General features: G+C 48.0%; 1 protein-coding gene across 1 annotated transcript in view; it reads left to right on the top strand.

Annotated features, from left to right (window-relative positions):
* LOC119436497 (synaptotagmin-15-like) overlaps positions 1–21,465 on the top strand; it is a 183,263-nt gene that overhangs the window by 103,944 nt on the left and 57,854 nt on the right. Inside the window, 1 exon segment of the mRNA XM_049658184.1 lies at positions 20,535–20,694. Within this exon segment, the coding sequence (XP_049514141.1) occupies positions 20,535–20,694 (160 nt within the window).

The following is a 21,465-nucleotide window of genomic DNA, read 5'->3' as shown; positions in this document are numbered from 1 at the left end:
TAATTCGAAAATACCATTTCTAATGAGTGAATCAGGTTTTTCTGAAATGGATCCCAAACTGCTGTGGCATACTGAAGCTTTGAGCGCACTAGCGGATTACATGGCATTAATTTTAGGGAAGACGGTGTCTTAGTGAAATTACGTTTTAGGTATCCCAGCATGCGGTTAGCGTTTTTAATTAAGCAAAAAGCGTGCATGGACCGCGAGAGATTGCTAGTAATATGGATACCGAGATATTTGTAGGATGAAACAGGGTCTAAAGGGAGATTATTAAGGTAGAAGGAAGCTGGTTAGAAGTTCTGGACACACGCAGAAATTTACCCCATTTTTTGGATATTTAATTCCATTGTCCATGATTGGCAACAAGTAGACATAGCATTAAAGTCGGATTGAAGAGAATATATGTCAGTGTCGCATATTATTTTCCTGAAAACTACGCAGTCATGTGCGAATAAGTGGATGCTAAAGAAAACACAAGAGGGTAGATCATTTATGTAAATTAAGAAAAGTAGGGGACCAAGTACCGACCATTGAGGTATGCCGGACTGTACTCTGCTTGGCTGCGAGTTTGAATCATTAGCAAAGAGAAACTGTGAGCGGTTAGAAAGAAAGCACTCAAGCCATGCAAGCAGTCTGGGATCAGTGTTAATTCGATGCAGCTTAAAGATTATAAGATTATGGCACACTTTGTCAAACGCTTTCGAAAAGTCTAAAAATTTACAGTCGGCAGTTGAAGAGTGGTCAAGGATGACGTTTAGCTTATGCGTAAATAAAACTAGTTGTGTTTCACATGAATATGTGTTGCGGAAGCCACGTTGGGATGATGAAAAAAAATGAGTTAGTTTCAAGAAAGCTAGCAAGATTAGAGGCAAGTATATGTTCTAGCATCTTACATGGAATGGAAGTGAGCGAGATAGGGTGGTAGTTATATGGAGAATGCTTGTCACATGACTTATGGAGTGGGATCATCTTCCCGACCTTCCATTCAGCAGGCAGAGAACCCTTGTCTAGCGACTGTTGGAATATCACTGCTGGACAAATGGAAGAGTAACAGCTGATGCTTTTCAAAAATTTCGCGTTGATTATATCGCGTCCTGAAGTCAAAGATGGTTTTAAAGATGCTATAATTGATACGATGCCTGCTGGTTCAATGATTATGGGAAACATTGCTTGGTAATCGTAGTCATGCGTGGATGGAAGAGTAATGTCGGTGGTTGATGAAAAGTTGCACATGAAAGCATCATTAAGTACGGACGCACATTCGTTACTTGGAATAACATTGTCATGCAGAGAGAGAGAGAACGAGAGAGGAAAGACAGGGAGGGCTAACCAGAGGTGAGTTTCCGGTTTGCTACCCTGCACTGGGGTCGGGGATATAGGGGTTGGAAAGGGGACAAAGAGAGAGAGAGAGCGCGAAAAAAAAATCAGGAACAGGTGAGAGAAAAGGCGTTCCAATCAGAGGCGTTCACACAGGCCGGTGGATCTCAAGAAGCGTAGTAACGCTTGCACGGCCTTCTGATGCGATGTTAGGTCGCGTCGATGTTGCAGAATTCTTTCTTCCGACAGTGGCTGGTCGTCCAACTGGTTCAGCACGACGGAAAGCGATTGTCTCTACGCACTGTATTACGGGCACTGACAAAGAACATGCCGAACCGTTTCCGCGTCCCCGCAATCGCCACATGCTGCGCTGTCGGCCATCCCTATGCGGAACGCGTAGGCACGGGTAAACGCGACGCCCAACCATAGCCTGCACAAAAGGGTCGCGTCTCTTTGGGGAGGTCTTGGTGGAAGTAGAAGGCTTAAGGTTGGATCCAAGGTGTATAATCGGGCGTGCATAAAATGTGGTTCATTCCACTCTGATGTAGTGCATTGGCGTGCAAGTAGGCGGAGCATCCTTGCAGCGTCTGTCCTAGACAGCGGGATCGATAGGCGCTTGTCTTCTACATGAGCTGAACGAGCAACTTGATCGGCACCCTCATTGCCAATGATTCCACAGTGACTTAGTAGTCATTTAAAAATGATGTCATGTCCTTTCTCTGTCAGGTGGTTATGGCCTCTGTGATTTCGAAAACCAACTGTTAATGCGGACCGCGCCGTAAGGCTGACAGTAGGCTCTGCTGTGCCGTCTTCGAGTCGAAGTCGGAGAAAACGGACCATTTGTGTGTTGGTTCGTCAATAATAAAGCGCGACTCGAAGCGCCGTGAGTTGTGCTGCCGTCGACGTTGTCAAGTTAGATGTTTTCATCTTGATAGTGGTGGCTTTTTCTGGAATGACGACATTGCCAGAGCTGTCAGTCAAGGTTATGACGTCATCCGCCTTGGGGTCAATGACGCGCCAGAATTTTTTGGTGTCAGTTTTAAGCGTTGATGGCAAGGTATTGCCTAGAAAGTGATCCTTGGCGTGTTTAATTTCGGCTACATACTCATCGGTCACCAGTTTGTATTTGGTCCACCGGGTTATGCTAGATGAACGTTTGGCTGATTTGTGCAGACGCTTTTTTATTTTTATATTTTTTTTTATTGGACAAGCGCTTGAGACGGATGTTATACCATGGGACGTTTTGGTTACATGCGAGGGTGCGCAGTGGGGTGTATTTGTTTGTTGGCTCTGCAATTTTTTCAGAAAACATATTACAGTTGGTCTGAACGCTACGGCTGTCCAAGTCAGTTATAAACACGTCTAGGAAAGCAGATAATTCAACGTTGATGGCTTCAAAATTTCCTTTCGCGTAGTTTCGAAACGATTTGAATTTTTTTACCGGTTTTTGGTCGCAAGATAGTTATGTCAAACGAAAGTGCCGAATGGTCGCTCAAGCCGGGCAAATACGTGATGTCGTAAACAAGGTCAGGCCGCGATGTGAATACAAGGACAAGTGTGTACGCAACGGATTCAGTAGTTCGCGTGGGTTGAGTAACAAGTTGTGAAAGTGAAAAAAAAAAAAAAAAAAAAAAAAAAACAGAGCACATGTCTAAGAACTCATTGGCTAATGACAAAAAAGGGTGTAAAGTTGGAGGTTCAGTGTTCCTTATTATATTCGGTAGATTAAAATCGCCAAGCAAAAATAAAGGTAATGTAGGATGACGAGATGTCACAATGTTAATGATACCACGCACATCATTTACGAAATTCGATGAATAATTGGGGGGGGGGGGGCGGTAACAAACACCAATGATTATCTTCTGGTGGTTTAGTTCAATGATGGCCCAAATCGTTTCGAAGTCAGTATTGACGTGAATGCACTGAGATGGGAAATCTCTAAAAATGGCTAAGAGCACGCCGCCTCCCTGACGCATTTTTCGGTCATAACGATCCAGCGAAAAATGCTGCGCAGCTTGAAAAATTTCGTTATCTTGAATCTGTGAATGTCACGTTTCGGTAAGCACAAAAATGTCTGCATTGCAAGTATCTGAGGCAGATGCTAAGGAAGCGCTCTTATTCATGATGGTTCGAATGTTAGTAAAGAACACAGACACGACGCGTGATTCTTGTCCACTACCTCTCACGTTTTCCTAGCTGGGAACGGGTTCGGAATTTACATGCTGGCCGCTATCTCGTGTTTCATACGGCGCATGCTCGTTCATGCTGTCTGTTGCCGGATCATAGACAAATAGTTTTTTTATTCATTATTAGTTTGGTGTACTATAAATGGAAAGGGCATGGTTGGGGCTGGCTTTTAGCGTACTCAATTAGTTCTTTACGGACATGGCGGGCGGCGGGCGAAAAATCTTCGGAAATAAAAATACCATTTTCTTTCAGCTTTGCGCGCACGGAAAGTACTTTGTCTTTCGTTTTCGTGTTGGTGAATTTAACTACAATTGGGCGACACTTACTGGGTGTGCAAGTGATCAATGCGATGAGCGTGTTTGATTGCTGTGTCAGGAAGGCTGTCAATTACATCGGTTAGTGCCTCCCTTATGCGCGATTCGGACTCTTCCCATGACTCGCGAGAGTCACGGATGCCGCTAAAAGTGAGTTTATTGCGTCGTGATCTGTCCTGAAGTTTGTCAACGCGCAGCTGTAAAGAGACAAGCCGAGTTGTTTGGGCTTGTGCCGACGCCTGAATGGCAGTAATTTCAACATCGAGATGGTTTAAAGCCTTTGTTTTTTCTTCAAGGTTGTCTAATCTTTTCTGGATGCATTCGATTTTGGCCTCGATGTTCTTTTGACCGACCTTAATAGCCTTAACGTCGTTAACCAACTCGGCCTGACTCTTAGCAGGTTGTACAGATCGAGCCTGGAGGCCTTTTACCAACCAAAAAAAAAAAAAAAAACTCCCATCTGCTCAGAAGGATTGGAGGGCAAATTCTGCAGCTCAAGTAATGCCTCAGTACGTGTAGTAGGACTCGGATTAGTTTCCACGTCACCTGAGCGCAATAACAGCAATGCCATAGAGAAACAATCGCCGACAATTTCACAGAGCACGTGTTGGCACGGGAGCAATAGCAAGAATGGGTCGTCACTTTTTTTAGCATAAAGCGGAAAGTTTTTACACACCTGCGAAGTTGAAAGGTGCGCTGCATGAGCCATGGTGCTCCAAGCTGTTCCCGCAAGGTATATGTAAACTGGTAGCGTAGCTTCCATAAAAGCCCACATGTCAAGGAAATGGCGGCTCGTTGAAACCGTCGCCATCTACGTATCGGGGAAACAACTAACAGCAAGCAAAAAAAAAAAAGTGACGTCACAACCGGAAATGGCAGTGACGTCAAGATCTTAGGCTCCTTGGCGCGAATGTTTGAATTTCTTCAGCGTCCGGCATTTTAACCGCTACGCCAGTATTTTTTTTTTTTTTTTTTTTGAGGCTGAGGTTGAGGCGAGCTTGCGACTCGCCTCAGCTGAAGCGCCAGCGTGTCATTAAACTATAGGAGTGGCGTATGTCTTAATGTCATCATAATTAGGCGTTATTGAGGGCAGTTGCTCCAGTAGGAGCCTTGGGAAGGTGAGCGAATAGGATGGAAATAAATGACAGCTCCACAGAGTTCACTTTTATTCGTCTAGAATGCAACCAATATAATTGACCAAGCAAAACTTGGTTCAATGGATAAAAAGTGCCAGCACACAGTCGTAATGTATAGCAGCATATGCGAAACCTTTGCACAAAATCATTCGCAATTCCGTGCGACACCATGTTTTCATATCCAACAGTTATCAGACCAGGGGCTCTATTCTGGACACGCATGGCGGCTGCACGGCCGCCATTATCCGCCATCTTGGCTGTCTCATTGGCTGTCCGGAGGTCACGTGTTTTGAAATTTGTGCCGGGAAACGGAAGTTTTGCTAAATGCAATTTTGCGTTTTCGTCAGAATGATGAAACGTGACGTGGAGCTGCAAACTTTATCGACTAATACTTTTTTGTGGTCCTTGGCACCTCTATTGCGACTTTAGCGCTTAAAGAGAAAGTGGACGGTAGCGTGCAGAAGCTCGTGCAATGCATCTGCAATTTCGCGAATATGTGGTGGCGTCCCGAGATAGCCGGCATGTCAGCTTGCTGATTGGCTGAAGGAATATCCTGTGAAGAGCGTCACAGGAAGGGCTGTTTCGTAAACGTCAATTTGACGTTGCGTGACGTTGCGCTGGGCCGCCATTGCAGATATTTTCCGCCATAATTTGTGGTGCGACGAGCCGCGCGAATTATGGTAATGAGCGGCCATATGCAGTGTCAGTCGTGAGGCATGCGTATCGCCGCATTTTCCCTGTCATTTGGGGCCGTGAAAATTTTTGTTCACAACGCGTGCTCATAGCATTTGCATCGCTCCGGGTGGTGTTGGCATTTGTGTTTTGAACAATCATTTCTATTAAAAACACGTTTATTTGAAATAATATTGGTTGAAACTAGCAAACTTCTTGCGACTTTTTGCACTTTTCGCTACTGCGTTTGTATTGTAATCAATATTAATGTCTTTTCGCGTCATCAAAGGTTATGACAACGGCGAATTGTTAATTTATAAGAATAAATATACGCAAGGCGGCGTCTTGAAGTTTCCTCCCGCGGTGCCAGTAAGCAGCGAAGTGAACAAGAGATGGCAGTGCCGGTGCTTGCGTCGCGCAAGCGGATACCTGTGGCGCGCGCAACGCTATCGATGATATTCGGCCGCTTCTCGGCCAGACGAGTCGGGCTGAGTCACTTGCGTTTCACCAGATAGCGATAACGCGGCCTAGAGCGTGCGCTGATCATCACTGACAGGTCGCGTATGCTGTCTCAAGGTAGAAAGCAAGCGCGTGGGCGCCAATATACGATGACTCATTCCGTTTCCCGAGGACACGCATCCTACCTAATGAAGCAGACGACAGCCTGCGCGCATGCAGACGACGGAAGCGAGAAACGATTTTGATGGAATAATCGTACGCTTTGAGCTAGCTGCTTTATTTTTACTGGGGAGGAAAACTGTTTTGCTTTATCAGCCACGCTATGTTCAATGCCTACATTACAGTTTCTTAGGCGAAACGTCAAATTTGCGTCACGTTACGAAAGCAAATCGAGGCTATCGGAACCATTTTGTAAGCGTCGCGCGTACGTCACGCTTCGAAGAAAATGGCGGAATGTCCAGAATAGCGGCTCAGGGGCTCTATTCTGGACACGCATGGCGGCTGCACGGCCACCATTATCCGCCATCTTGGCTGTCTTATTGGCTGTCCGGAGGTCACGTGTTTTGAAATTTGTGCCGGGAAACGGAAGTTTTGCAAAATGCAATTTTGCGTTTTCGTCAGAATGACCAAACGTGACGTGGAGCTGCAAGTTTTATCGACTAATACTTTTTTGTGGTCCTTGGCACCTATATTGCGACTTTAACGCTTTAAAAAGAAAGTGGACGGTAGCGTGCAGAAGCCCGTGCCATGCATCTGCAATTTCGCGAATATGTGGTGGCGTTCAAGATAGCCAGCATGTCAGCTTGTTGATTGGCTGAAGGAATATGCCGTGAAGAGCGTCACAGGAAGGGCCGTTTCGTAAACGTCAATTTGACGTTGCGTGACGTTGCGCTGGGCCGCCATTGCAGAGATTTTCCGCCATAATTTGTGGTGCGACGAGCCGCGCGAATTATGGTAATGAGCGGCCATATGCAATGACAGTCGAGAGGCATGCGTATCGCCGCATTTTCCCTGTCATTTGGGGCCATAAAAATCTTTTGTTCACAACGCGTACTCGTAGCATTTGCATCGCTCTCGGTGGTGTTGGAATTTGTGTTTTGAACCATCATTTTTATTAAAAACACGTTTATTTGAAATAATATTGGTTGAAAGTAGCAAACTGTCTGCGACTTTTTGCACTTTTCACTACTGCATTTGTATTGTAATCAATATTAATGACTGTTCGCGTCATCAAATGCTATTACAACGGCGAATTTTGAATTTATAACAATAAATGTACGCAAGGCGGCGTCTTGATGTTTCCTCTCGCGGGGCGAGTAAGCAGCGAAGTGAACAAGAGATGGCAGTGCCGGCGCTTGCGTTGCGCAAGCGGATATCTGTGGCGCGCGCAACGCTATCGATGATATTCGGCCGCTTCTCAGCCAGACGAGTCGGGCTGAGTCACTTGCGGTTCACGAGATAGCGATAACGCGGCCTAGAGCGTGCGCTGATCATCACTGGCAGGTCGCGTACGTTGTCTCAAGGTAGAAAGCAAGCGCGTGGGCGCCAATATACGATGACTCATTCAGTTTCCCGAGGACACGCATCCTAGCAATGAAGCAGACGACAGCCTGCGCGCATGCAGACGACGGAAGCGAGAAACGATTTTGATGGAATAATCGTACGCTTTGAGCTAGCTGCTTTATTTTTACTGGGGAGGAAAACTGTTTTGCTTTATCAACCACGCTAGGTTCAATGCCTACATTGCAGTTTCATAGGCGAAACGTCAGATTTGCGTCACGTTACGAAAGCAAAACGGGGCCATCGGCGCCATTTTGTAACCGTCACGCCGATACGTCACGCCTCGAAGAAAATGGCAGAATGTCCAGAATAGCGGCTCAGGGCCGCGATTTTGTAGCGAGACATTATGACTTATTCTACTCTAGTCTTATCATCCACCGCTCACGGCCGGCGGAACCCGTTAAACGCGAGCGGACCGTCGCTCCGACCACTGACAAAGCGCGATAAGCGCGAAAAGGCATTATTACTTTAAAGGCATCGCTACAAAATACCGGCCCAGACAACATTGCCCCACATTATCATTTAGAAAACATTTGACTTACTAGTTTCGTTTCCCGTCGGACACTCAGAGCCCGTGTTACGGAGAGTGAACGAACATTGCGCGACGTTTCTACTCGGAGTGTTCCGCATTTATCGTCATGACGAGACACAGCGCGTCGGATGCCGCAGCCGTGAACTTGCACGATAACAAAAAACCTGCACTCACGCCTTTCGCCAATGAAAGCTGCGCGCTAGGTCGCGCAAGATGTGAAGTGAAGCGCACGCCACACATGAACAAACACGCAAGGAAAATAAAAAAAAAAAAAAAAAAAACTCGGATGAAACCACTGCGTTCATGTGAGCAACGCCATTCCGCACGACATAAATTAGCCGGTTTGCACATCTTGCCAAGTCTTGCGCCAGAATCACTGGTTGGTAGGGGTCACCATGAATGAACTAATAAATTGTGAAATAGAAACAAAATTAACATTTGTTCTTTTAGTACACCAAAAATATTTAACACGGATTATTTACTCGTATGACAGTATTCTGATTAAAAAAATCGAAAAAAATTTTTTTTTCACATAGGCTTGCTAGTTTTAGTGTTTATGATTATGAGGCACGCTGTGGTGGAGGACTCCGGATTAATCCTACCCATATGGGTTTCTTTAACGTGCACCCAATGCGCTGCGCGGGCGTTTTTGCATTTCGCTCCCATCGAAATCCGGGTGGGATTTGATCCCGCGACCTCATGCTTAGCAGCACAACACCATAGCTGCCAAGCCAGCGCGGTTGGTGGGACCACGCAATATATGATAGTCATTTAGGCTATCGGTCCAAATATTTCTGTGTAAAGAGGCGTTCTAGTTTAGTTAATGAAGCCCTCAGAGAGTAGAGCGCCACAGTGAGAGGATACACATCACAGGCCAAACAGGCAGAAGGCTTCGACGAACTCGTCGTCATCGTCTTTCTCGAAGCAGTGCATACTGCTCGTCCTTCTTCAGCACATCTGTATTGAAAGTCTCCTTTGATTGATTGATTGATTGATTGACGCGTAGCTCTAGAGCAGTACAACCGCCGTTACTAAGCGGCGCTGTAGTCCGAACAGTCCGACGCATAGCAACCGCTAACTCCCAGACCCCGCCCTGTGGAGGCGGGAAAACCCTATACACGTACGTTCTTTCGCAAAAAGAAAACATATCTGTCCAGTCTTACCTGCATGGTATCGAATACAAAGTATGAAGCCAAGCGTTCTAACTATACTGAGTCATTACCGCTACGCGGGAGTGATCGGATAATACTTATTGTTGAATTGTCCTCCCACATCGGAAATCACCCAGAATAAGCAAAACGAACCGTCATGGCATTATTAGTGTCTTGATTTAAATAGCTTCTGGACTCTGCTTCTTCTTCATCAGCTGCAAAATATGGAAAGTTTGGCCACAGAAAGGGCCGGCTATCCCAAACCCTCAGTTAAGAAAAATAAACGAAAAAACGTAATGAAATTACAAAAATACTTGATAATGATGACTGTTGATGATTTATTGGCATCCCCTTTGAAGCGAGGCGGGGACAAATCGTCATCTAGACTGCTTGAGTTACTCGGAATGCTATCAATATTTTCCCTTCTAGCATTATTGTATGTATCTCTTTAATCTTCTCTATCTACCTCGTACCGCTGCCTATGCCTGTAATGGATCCGGTTGTATACAATTCTCTTCATATTGGCTAAGCCTATAGCGCAATTCAAGAAAGACAGGGACGTGACAGAGACACAGGACACCAGGAGAGAATGGTCTCGCTGGGTGAATCCCTTCGCTTCCCATTAGGATGTGCTGTCTGGTCTCCGGATTTTAACACCGGCCGGTGTCACGCAGTTCACGTGACCAGGAGAGAATGGTAGCTGCACCGGGGAGGGCAGGTCACGTGACCAGCAGAGAAGGAGAGGCGCGAGGGGAGGAGGTGACCAATGAGAGGCCGCGCTGGGCGCTAGGAGGAGAGGTGATGAGTAAAAGAGGTGTTTCTGTGCGGCGCGCCCTTTCGGAACGCGCAACGCGCAGAGCTGCTGCCGACGCCGTCCGCGTTTCCCCGCGTTCGCGCCGACCGCGCGTGGTGTCCGTGACTGCAGCCGATGCCTATGGCGGCGGCTCGGCAGGTTTCGACCAGAGAACTGGACTCTCATCGAGTAACGTCGGAAGTCGCTGCCACTTCTCGCCTCGCAACGTTTCAATATAAGTTCGTGTTGTACATCTGTGTTTACTTTTATTTACGCAATTGCATCCCGTGCAACACATGAACATGAAACACTCGGTGTAACTAACACAGCTTAGGTGTTCGACCATCTTTACGGAGTGGAAGGTAGGTATATTTTTGCTGCAGCATACACATGCCTCATATAATTGCGAATATTTGCTCCGGTATGTTTTTGTCCTTTGGCAACCAGCTCGAGCCTTAAATAGCAAGGTACTTCCCTTCGTGTTAGGGTACAAATTTTACCATCTAATTTCTTTTTTTTCTTATGAATCTCCATGGTCTTTTTCGTTTACATTCTTTGCATCCAATTCGCTGTCTCTGTTTCTCACTTTCTTTCTGATTACTCCTGGTTGTCTGTCTACACTCTCAATTACCCTGTATTTGGTTACCAACTTTCTGGACCTCTTCCTCTATTCCGTGTCCACGCTTTTTAGGTACAGATACTTCTGCACTTTAGCCGCCCATTTATTTTGATCCGTGTTCCTGAGTCTTTCTTCAAAACTAATTTTGCTCTGTGCTTCTCTGACTTCAAAAGACACCCAACCCATGTCACCCTGCACTGCTTCATTTGTGGTTTTACCGTGGGCGCCCAAAGCCAACCGGCCTACTGATCTTTGGTTATCTTGGGACCATGTATTTGCGCCACCTAGCGGAGGGCTCTATAACTAGACGTGTCAACACGTGACAGCACGCGTCTGCTGCTGCATGCAGGCGGCAGGTATACAGGCGAACCAAGAGCCGGTGTTCTGTCTGCAGCGGGGCCTTTAGAAGCACGCGCAAACGGCACCTGCTTTCGACGAACGCGATGCATCGTCATTGTCTACGTTGTGTGCGAGCAGTATAACGCGGCTATGCTCGAAGAAGGCCACGCTTGAGCGTCGGTGTCTCCACAAGTTTCCAGGAGTTCTTCGGATGCCACTGGAGACCTCTCAAATGTTTGCAGGGAGTTCTTCTAGAGATCTCGGCAGTCTCTCTAGACGTATCGAGAAGTTGGGGCTCGTAACTGCTGGTCGCAGTAACCGGTTTAAAGGAATCAGAATCGCTGCTGTCTGGTTTAGAGCGAAACTGTCTTTGGCTCTTTCCTCCACTTTTCTGTACGGCTGTCAGATCGAGTACACTGGGCCAATCTCGGAGGCAGGGTAATCAATTAAAGATGGTGACTTGGATGGTCTGATCCTTAATTGTACACCAACGCACGATGTGTGTCTACGCGAAGATTTTAATGTTGTTTGTAACGTGGGCCGATCCTGGAGTCAGCGAACGTCACAGCACCGACACGCCTCATACAGCAATAACCAATAGAGCTAAGCAATAAGGATCCGCAGCAGTACCTCTGCAGCAGGTCTACCGCGAAGCTGCCGCTTCACTTTGACAATCATCATCCGATGGTTTCTTGCCAACTTGTTCTTTATTCCTTTTTTTTCAAAGGGCAATCACCTGTAAACCGTTTAATCAACAACTTTTGATATCGAAACCTACTAAAACATTAGGATTACAGAAATTGTAGACTGCTCCCCTTCTTATACAGACGAAGCCTTACTTTCGCTGAATGCATTAAGGCAATGACTGCTCTGTACACTATAGACAGACCTCGCGCCATTTGCCACGTTATTAGTAGCGACAAATGTTATATATAGCGAATCTGTCAGCGGATCATGTCTGTGCTCAGAGAGTGGAAGGAAGGTCAACAAGTGCGCATGCCGTAAAGAGCAGGGTTTGAAACGTGGCTGTATTAGTTCCAAGACAGGTGTTGAACCATCTAAAGGAAGAAGGTAGCAGCAGTAAGAGGAAAGGATATATCAAAATGAAAACGCACTAGTCGTAGATGGTGATATTGAGGAAAACAAAGCGGTTGTTACTAACGCGCTCAGAAAGGAAGTAACCGGGACTGCACGGAGCTCAACGCAGTTGGATAAGAAAGAGAGAGTTCGCTCATTCGCCATGACAAAGGTTTGTCATGACAACATGATACAGTATAGTATAAGCATGATTTTGTGAAATATCAGGGTAGATATGTTTCGGTATTTTAGAGAAGTTTAGTACATAGGATCAACACGGAGAGCATTATTGGTTATTAACCAGACAGTCATGTGTGCAGCTTGTGGAGTGAGCGCGCTTAGAGGCTAATTTCTTTTGAGGTTGTGTGCAGGGGAGGAAAAAAAAGTTACGTGACAATATGAGTGAAATAACTCATCAGAGGGGAAGAATGGCAGCTCAGGAAAACTTTAAAAAAATAACACCCTTGGAGTGCTCGTTAAGGTTTCGTCGTTACCAGGAAAAGACACACGATCATGCTTAAACTTATCGCTTAAACACACACACACACACACACACACACACACACACACACACACACACACACACACACGCACACGCACACGCACACGCACACACACACACACACACACACACACACACACACACACACACACACACACACACACACACACACAGGCCAGCAGATGCAGCGTCATCTCGGGTTTACGTTTCGATCAAGCAATTGATGGAGGAAAAACTAAGCCTTAGTTGAAGCCATACAGCTCAAGACGCGGAGTTGGTGTTGCAAGAGAAGAAATCTGGCACTTTTGGAATTACACCTATACGACTATCGAACTCTTCGGTGTATTGCAAGTGGTGAAGTTCATATTGGGAAGTGCTTGTATTGGTAGATGGACACTCTATACTCTGATTCGAGGACGGCTCTGGACGCGCTAATTGCATCGTACTATTACGATGAGAGTTGTTTATTACCTTGTAAAATCTGTAAAACGCTACAGATTGCATCTTTGACTAGCCGTTAAGCTTGTTTTCAACCACAACGGTGACTGAGTGGCTACGGTGTTCTGCTGCTGAGCACGATGTCGCGCGGTCGACTTGCGGCCGCAGTGGCCGCGTTTAGATGGGGCGAAATACAAAAACACTCGTGTACTTCAATTTAGGCGAACGTTGACGAACCTCAGGTGGTCAAAATTAATCCGTAGCTTTCCAGTACGGCGTCCCTAATAACCCAATGTACAGTATCGGGACGTTAAGCCGCATAATTTAACCCCACAAAGCCCAATGTATCATTTTTGATACGCTGATTTTGGCACCTAAAACTCTGATTTAAGCACTGGAAACCCTATATATGCAGGGCCCATACACGCATTTTTGATATACCGTAGGGAGTTCTCAGTTGTGGATAGTTCTGCAAATCACTTACTAAGTAATTAATTACTGCACTAATTAATGTGTACACAATTATTGTTTCATTGTTTTCTTTGTAGAAATATACCCCCCTATAGCCGTAAATAAATGTGAATAAGCTGTTTTAATTTTCTTTGATGTGGAATGGCATTCGGACTTTGTGGGGTTAAGTAACTGTTTTCAGTGCATTCCGGGTCATGCCAGTATAGGAGGAAATGAGGCGGCAGACAAATTGGCCACTGCGGCACATAAGTTTAATACCTTGGCCCCTATTGGATATTCAATATGCATTGGCAAGTTTTTATTTATTTTTTTTTTTTTTTTTACTAGACTGGCGTCAAAAACTTGGTGAAGCCAGCCACGCTGCTTGGCGACCAGATAGTCGTGTCTGCTATTCAGGATTGGCGCTTTTTTTTGCGCTTTAGAACATACCACCGCATTTCTCATGTCTTTGATACGTTCGTACATCGTCTACGCCTGGAGGGCTACGCATTTCCTACATGGAATTATGAAAATGTCGTATGCTGCTTACATTCACTGTAACACTCCGGAGCGTCCGTGGCGCATCTACTCACCGAGTGTCCGCAACACGAGCGGCAGTGAGAGACCCTGAGCAACCACTTAAGCCGGCTGGATAGGCGTCCTTTATTTGCGGACAACGTTCTTGGTACGTGGTCATGCCCAGACAAGCAATTAAAGGCACGGTGACACAGCACTTTGTGACTTTCTAATAGACAGTGACACGATTCAGTCTCTTCGAAAGACGATCAATCGGGAATATGTTCGTAATCTGAATTCGTGCGCGCTCGTGAGAACTTGCACCAATCTCTGCTGCTTTCTTTGCTGTGTGGAGGGCCTTTTTTATTTTGCTTTTGTGTAGTGAGGGCACATATGTTCACTGTTAGGGTAACGCGCGCTGTGACCGAACGTCCGCATGTTGCAGATGCGTACATGGCACTCTGACTATGAATTTAGCATAGCAGGCTATGCCTAAGTTATGTGATGAAACTCAGTAGAAATTATTCATTTAACATTATACAGGGCAGCGCGAAAAAACACGGACGAAGGGACACGTGAACATGACGGGCGCAGACTTTATATATATATATATATATATATATATATATATATATATATATATATTGTACTGAAGAAGAACGAGCAGTATGCACTGCTTCAAGAAAGACGACGACGACGAGTTGGTCGAAGCCGTGTGCCTGTGTTGCCTGCGCTGTGTAACCTCTCGTTGCAGTGCTCTACGCTCTAATTAATTACACTAGAGTGCCTCTCTACATTTGGTGGAGGTGCTGGGCCCTTTACCGACCTGGAACTCCGCAGCCGGACGCTCCCTCCCGTCTCTGCCATGCCTGAGGACGCCGAACAGCCCGATCCTCCCCAGGCTTCGCCTGTTGTCTGCTCCGGTGCCCTACGCCACCGCGATCCTCCTGTCTTCGGTGGCGCCGACGATCATGACGTCGAGGATTGGCTCTCCTCATACGCCCGCGTAAGTGCGCACAACAAATGGGACGACAAGGATAAGCTGACTAACGTCAACTTCTATCTTTCTGGAGTCGCTCATCTCTGGTTCCGGAATCATGAATCCGACCTTACCACCTGGACTGCTTTTACTAATTATTTCAAAGAGGTCTTCGGTCGCCCTGCTGTGCGAAAGCTTCGTGCGGAACAACGCTTGCGTGGTCGCGCTCAGCAAAAGGGTGAAAACTTCACCAGCTACATTGAAGATGTCGTTGACCTTTGTCGGCGCATCAACCCCACTATGCCAGAAAGTGACAAGATAAAGAATGTCATGAAAGGCATCGACGATGATGCCTTCCAGATGCTCTTGGCGAAAAATCCTCGAACGGTTGACGAGGTGATCACCCTGTGCCAGAGCTACGACGAGCTCCGCAAACAACGCCTCACTACGCGCCGAGCTGCCGCGCCGGACGACACGATTTCGGCCCTCACCGACAGTTTCAATGCTGCTCCCGCCCACTCCGCGTTCCTCGACCAAGTCAAACAATTTGTTCGAGAGGAAGTGGCGCGTCAACTGTCCCTTTTGCCTGCTACCCGGTCGTCTGAGTCCTCCTTGTCTCCGGAACTACGTCGTGTCATACACGACCAAGTGAGCGACGCACTACCTCTCGCTCATCAGCCCCCTCCAGCGCCGGTTCCACTCACGTACGCTGCCGTCGTTGCCAGTCCAAGACCTCCGCCTGCAGTTTCACACTACACGCCCGCAAGCGGCTTCTACGCGTCGCCTTCTGCAGCTGCAAACTACGTGCCCAGAAGCGACTTCTGCGCGCCTCCGCAGCCCCTACGTCCGGCTCAACATTGTGCACCCCAGCCTGGGCCCCCTGTTCACAATCCGTGGCGTACCCAGGACAATCGGCCGATCTGCTACGCGTGTGGCTTTGCTGGCCACGTGGCACGATTTTGCCGCCGGCGGGGTTGGTACCCTCCCGATACTGCGAGACCCCAAGGGAATACACCTGACTCTCAGCCCCGCTATGTTCCACCTGTTCCGCACTTCGCTTCCTCGTCTCCTGCTCCTCGAAGTTTCACCACTCGTCGGTCTCCCTCTCCCCGTCGACGTTCCCTGTCCCCCCTTGTCCGTCCGCCCCCCCGCTGTGGAGGAAAACTAAAAGGCGCAGTTCCGGAGGCAAGAACTGCGATCTCATCGAACTGCTCAAGCCCTCGCTTATCCCCTGCGAACGTCATTGAAGTTTATGCGGAAGGTATCGCTGTTCACGCGCTTGTCGACACCGGTGCCGCGGTGTCAGTGATTGCCGACCAGCTTCGCCGTACGCTCCGAAAGGTCGCGACGCCGTTTTCCGCTATTTCGCTACGTACAGCAAGCGCTGAGCCAATTGAGCCTGTAGGAACTTGCACCGTCCGTGTCGCCATACAAGACAGTTTATATCACATTGAGTTTGTTGTTCTTCCCCGCTGCTCTCATGCCATCATTCTAGGATGGGACTTCCTCTCTTCTAATCGCGCAGTTATTGATTGTGCCCGTGCAGAACTTGCGCTTACTCCATTTTGCGGAAGTCTTTCTGAAGATTTGCCTCTTTCTTCTGCTAGAGTGTTCGTCGCCGCCGACACCGATATCCCTGCTTTCTCTTCCGCCCTTGTGCCCGTTTCCTGTGCTGCTTTCTACGATTCTACAGTTCTCTTCACGCCATCGAAACTTGCTGCACGCCGTCATCCCTTCTTGCTTCCCTTCGCCATCCTTCCCATTCGCCAGAGCTCCAGCGCACTTTACGTTACGAATCCGTTTTCGTGTCCATCAAGCCTACGACATGGCGAGTGCCTCGGGTCTGCTGACGAATTCGAGCCGAACTTTCTCTACGATGTGCCTGATGACTCGACTCCTCTTCAGGTTGACGCCATGGCTCTTCCTGTCTCTACGTCTGAGCCAGCGTGTGACAGAACGTTTGCTCGGTGTATTGATCCGCAGCTCACTCCGAGTCAGCGCGCGCAGATCGTCGACCTCCTTACCCGATTTCGCACTTCTTTTGACCACCAACAACAATGTTTAGGGCGTACAGCTACAGTCGTTCATCACATCGACACCGGTAGCCATGTCCCACTACGACAGCGTCCATACCGTGTGTCCGCGACGGAGCGCCGTGTCATCGACGAGCACGTAGGCGACATGCTTCAACGCGGCGTGATACAGCCTTCCCACAGTCCTTGGGCCTCTCCAGTAGTGCTGGTGAAAAAGAAAGATGGGACAATTCGTTTTTGTGTGGACTATCGACGCCTGAACAAAATAACCCGGAAAGATGTCTATCCTCTCCCCCGTATCGACGACGCACTAGACTGCCTCCAAGGCGCTGAATTCTTTTCGTCCTTAGACTTACGATCTGGTTACTGGCAAGTCCCGGTGGCTGAGTCAGATCGCCCGAAAACGGCATTCGTTACGCCTGACGGCTTATATGAATTTACCGTGATGCCCTTTGGCCTGTGCAATGCGCCTGCCACATTTGAAAGAATGATGGATAACATCCTCCGCGGCCTCAAATGGCAGACATGCCTTTGTTACCTCGATGACATTGTCATCTTTTCCCCGGACTTTTCTTCTCACCTGCTCCGACTCGAACGCGTTCTCACTTGCCTCGCCGATGCTGGACTCCAGCTCAACATCAAGAAGTGCCGCTTCGCCGCCCGACAGCTAGTCATCCTTGGCCACGTTGTTTCGAAAGATGGTGTGCTTCCAGATCCTACCAAACTCCAAGCAGTCGCCGAATTCGCACGACCAAAGACCACCAAAGAACTCCGCAGCTTCATCGGATTGTGCTCATACTTTCGCCGTTTCATCCGCAACTTCGCCACCATAATAGCGCCTTTGACGCAGCTTCTCGCGGGTAACCACGACCTCTCGGCCTGGTCGCCACTTTGCGATGCCGCATTCACGACGCTGCGTCGTCTTCTAACCTCACCCCCGATTCTCCGTCATTTCGACCCCAGCGCACCGACAGAAATTCACACGGATGCTAGTGGTGTCGGCATTGGCGCTGTTCTTGCGCAACGAAAGACTGGCTTCGATGAATACGTCGTTGCTTACGCCAGCCGCGCTCTGACGAAAGCGGAAGCCAACTATTCCGTTACAGAAAAAGAATGCTTGGCTATCATTTGGGCCATAACTAAATTCCGCCCTTACCTCTACGGCCGCCCATTCGACGTAATAACTGACCATCATGCCCTCTGCTGGCTGTCGTCCTTAAAAGACCCTTCAGGTCGACTCGCTCGATGGGCGCTCCGCCTCCAAGAGTACGACATTCGAGTGCTGTACCGCTCTGGCCGTAAACATACGGACGCGGATGCCCTGTCCCGCTCCCCTATGCCAGGCCAGCCCAATTATTCGAAGGTACCGATATGCGAGTCCTCCCTCACCGCCACGGACATGCTTTCGGAGCAGCAGAAGGATCGATGGATTGTCTCTATGCTGGCTTTTCTGTCCAACCCATCAGCGCCTTCTTCTGACCGTACACTGCGTCGCCAAGCACACCACTTCGCTGTTCGTGACGGACTCCTTTACCGCCGTAACTACCTCTCGGACGGCCGCAAATGGTTACTCGTGGTCCCACGGCATCTACGTTCGGACATATGTGCAGCGTTTCACGATGACCCGCAATGCGCGCATGCAGGAGTACTAAAAACGTACGCGCGCCTGCGACTCCGTTATTACTGGCGCGGAATGTACCGATTCGTCCGCCGATATGTGCGCTCCTGCCTCGCTTGCCAACGCCGCAAGAATACCCCTTGTTCCTCAGCTGCCCCATTGCAACCCTTGCCTTGCCCAGGACGCGCCTTTGACCGCGTCGGAGTTGATCTTTACGGGCCCCTGCCGAGTACTTCAGACGGCAACCGCTGGGTGATTGTGGCAATAGACCATCTAACGCGTTACGCGGAAACTTCGCCTCTGCCCAGCGCATCTGCGCGTGATGTTGCATGGTTCCTTCTGCGTAACATCATACTTCGCCATGGAGCCCCCAGAGAATTGCTCAGCGACAGAGGCCGTGTGTTTCTCTCTGAGGTTATAGAAGCCCTACTCAAGGAATGCCACGTAATTCACCGCACCACTACTGCATACCACCCGCAGACTAATGGGATGACTGAGCGCTTTAACCGCACTCTTGGCGACATGTTATCCATGTACGTCGCATCTGACCAGACCAATTGGGACCGCGTTCTACCCTTCGTGACCTATGCTTACAACACCGCCACACAGACCACTACGGGATTTTCCCCGTTCTTTCTTCTTTACGGACGCGAGCCTTCCTGCACAATGGATACCATCCTCCCGTATCGCCCTGACACAACGGAGTCTACTGCCCTGTCCGAAGCTGCTGCACACGCGGAAGAGTGCCGACAGCTCGCCCGCACATTTACTACGGAAGACCAGCAGCGACAGAAGCACCGTTGGGATACTTCCGCCTCTCCTGCACCCTATGCTCCTGACTCACTAGTCTGGCTTTGGGTTCCCGCCACCAGCCCTGGACTTTCAGCGAAACTCGTTTCCAAGTACCAGGGTCCCTACCGTGTGGTCAGTCAAACGTCTCCTGTGAACTACATGATAGAACCCCTTGAGCCACCTTCGGATAAGCGCCGCCGAGGGCGCGAAATCGTGCACGTTCAGCGGCTAAAGCCTTATTTCGACCCCCCTGTGCTCTCCTGCCCGTAGGTCGCCGGGACGGCTCCTTTTCTCCGGGGAGATAATTGTACTGAAGAAGAACGAGCAGTATGCACTGCTTCAAGAAAGACGACGACGACGAGTTGGTCGAAGCCGTGTGCCTGTGTTGCCTGCGCTGTGTAACCTCTCGTTGCAGTGCTCTACGCTCTAATTAATTACACTAGAGTGCCTCTCTACAATATATATATATATATATATATATATATATATATATATATATATATATAGACTTTAGTTATATTTTCCAACTATTTACGCGACCTGTTTACGTGTGCCTTCTTCATCCGTGTTTGTTCGCACTGCCCTGTCTATATGTAAAGAATGAACCATTTAGCACAAACGTTTTGTTGAAACTATAGCTCCGGTATGTTTTTATTTCTGCCTTTGCTAGTTCTTTTCCTTTTCTTTTTTTACAGTTCTCAGTCAATGGAGGTTATTTTGGTGATTCGGATAGCCGGCCTTTCGGTGGCATGTTTTTTCCATGATGTCATAATTAAATTGACAACAAAACTTACGCAAACGATACAACACAAATATAGAGCGTTGTTTTTAATTATTTTTAGTGAAGTTTTGTGTGTTTTGCTTGCGCATTAGCGCTTAGTATTCGGCGTGATTGTCCAACTTCACGAATTCTCCCCATTGAACGCGCGTTTGTACAAGTGAAATCCTGTTGTACGGTATAATATTGTTCTTACTGTGCATAGACGATGTTGTCATGTGTCGAACTCTGTGCACATAATGAATAGAGGCAACGTTCTTGCTGTTCCGCAGGGGTCTACGTATGGGTCATCACGGCTGGCATCGTCACTGGCGCCTTGCTGCTGGGCCTGGTCGTCTGGCTGGTAGTGTTCCGGCTACGCAGGGCTAAGCGCAACAGCGACTCGGCCGAGCCGCCGCTGCTTACGCGGGAACCATGGCATCGAAAATCAATGTAAGCGGACAACCGAGATGCCTGTGCCACTTACATGCCCGTGTGTGTACGCGTGCCACGACACATGCGGGGTGCACGCACGGCTTAATGTAATTTCTTTACTCTCGAGGTGATAACATTACAGAACGGAGGGAGTAAATAAAGAACAGCGTAGTGTAATTGCATAAAGTGAGTGCATGAAATGGCAGTCTTGAAATTGTTGGCAGCGATGATGGAGGCGATATCGCTGGGAAGGTGGTTCCTACCTGTGTTTGTGGTTGGGACGAAACAAGTAAAATGCATATGAGCACGACAACTAGGTACGCCAACAGTGAAACGGTGATCGCTGCCAGAATCAATGTATGGCAGCGGTATCAAAAGCATGTCACGTAGAACGGGGTTGAAAAAGGATATTTTGTGTAAAAGACAGAGCCGAGCAGATTTATGACGAAGACAAATTTAGAGATGATTAGAGATGAGATTATTATTAGATGAGATGATTAGAGATGAGAGGTCAGACAAATTTAGAGATGATTTCATGAATGTGGCACTGACACTGCGGGAATAGTTATGAAATGCACAAAACTCTTTTCGAAGGCTTCGCTGCAGAGAGATAAGGAATGAAAATGTGGGTCCCAGAACGTAGTAATGTCTTTATACTATAGCTTTATGTTAGCAGGGACGAGGGAGACGCGGCGTTTTATGTAACCGAGCTCCGTATGGGTTTGCCATAAAAGGTTCTTATAACTCATGGGAGGGGAGCGTTATCAATGGAATAGTTACAGCGCACAG

This window comes from Dermacentor silvarum, chromosome 1, assembly GCF_013339745.2.
Source record: "Dermacentor silvarum isolate Dsil-2018 chromosome 1, BIME_Dsil_1.4, whole genome shotgun sequence".
NCBI classification, from domain to species: Eukaryota; Metazoa; Arthropoda; class Arachnida; order Ixodida; family Ixodidae; genus Dermacentor; species Dermacentor silvarum.
The sequence above is the reverse complement of the archived record's forward strand: the minus strand, read 5'-3'. Positions and strand labels throughout refer to the sequence as shown.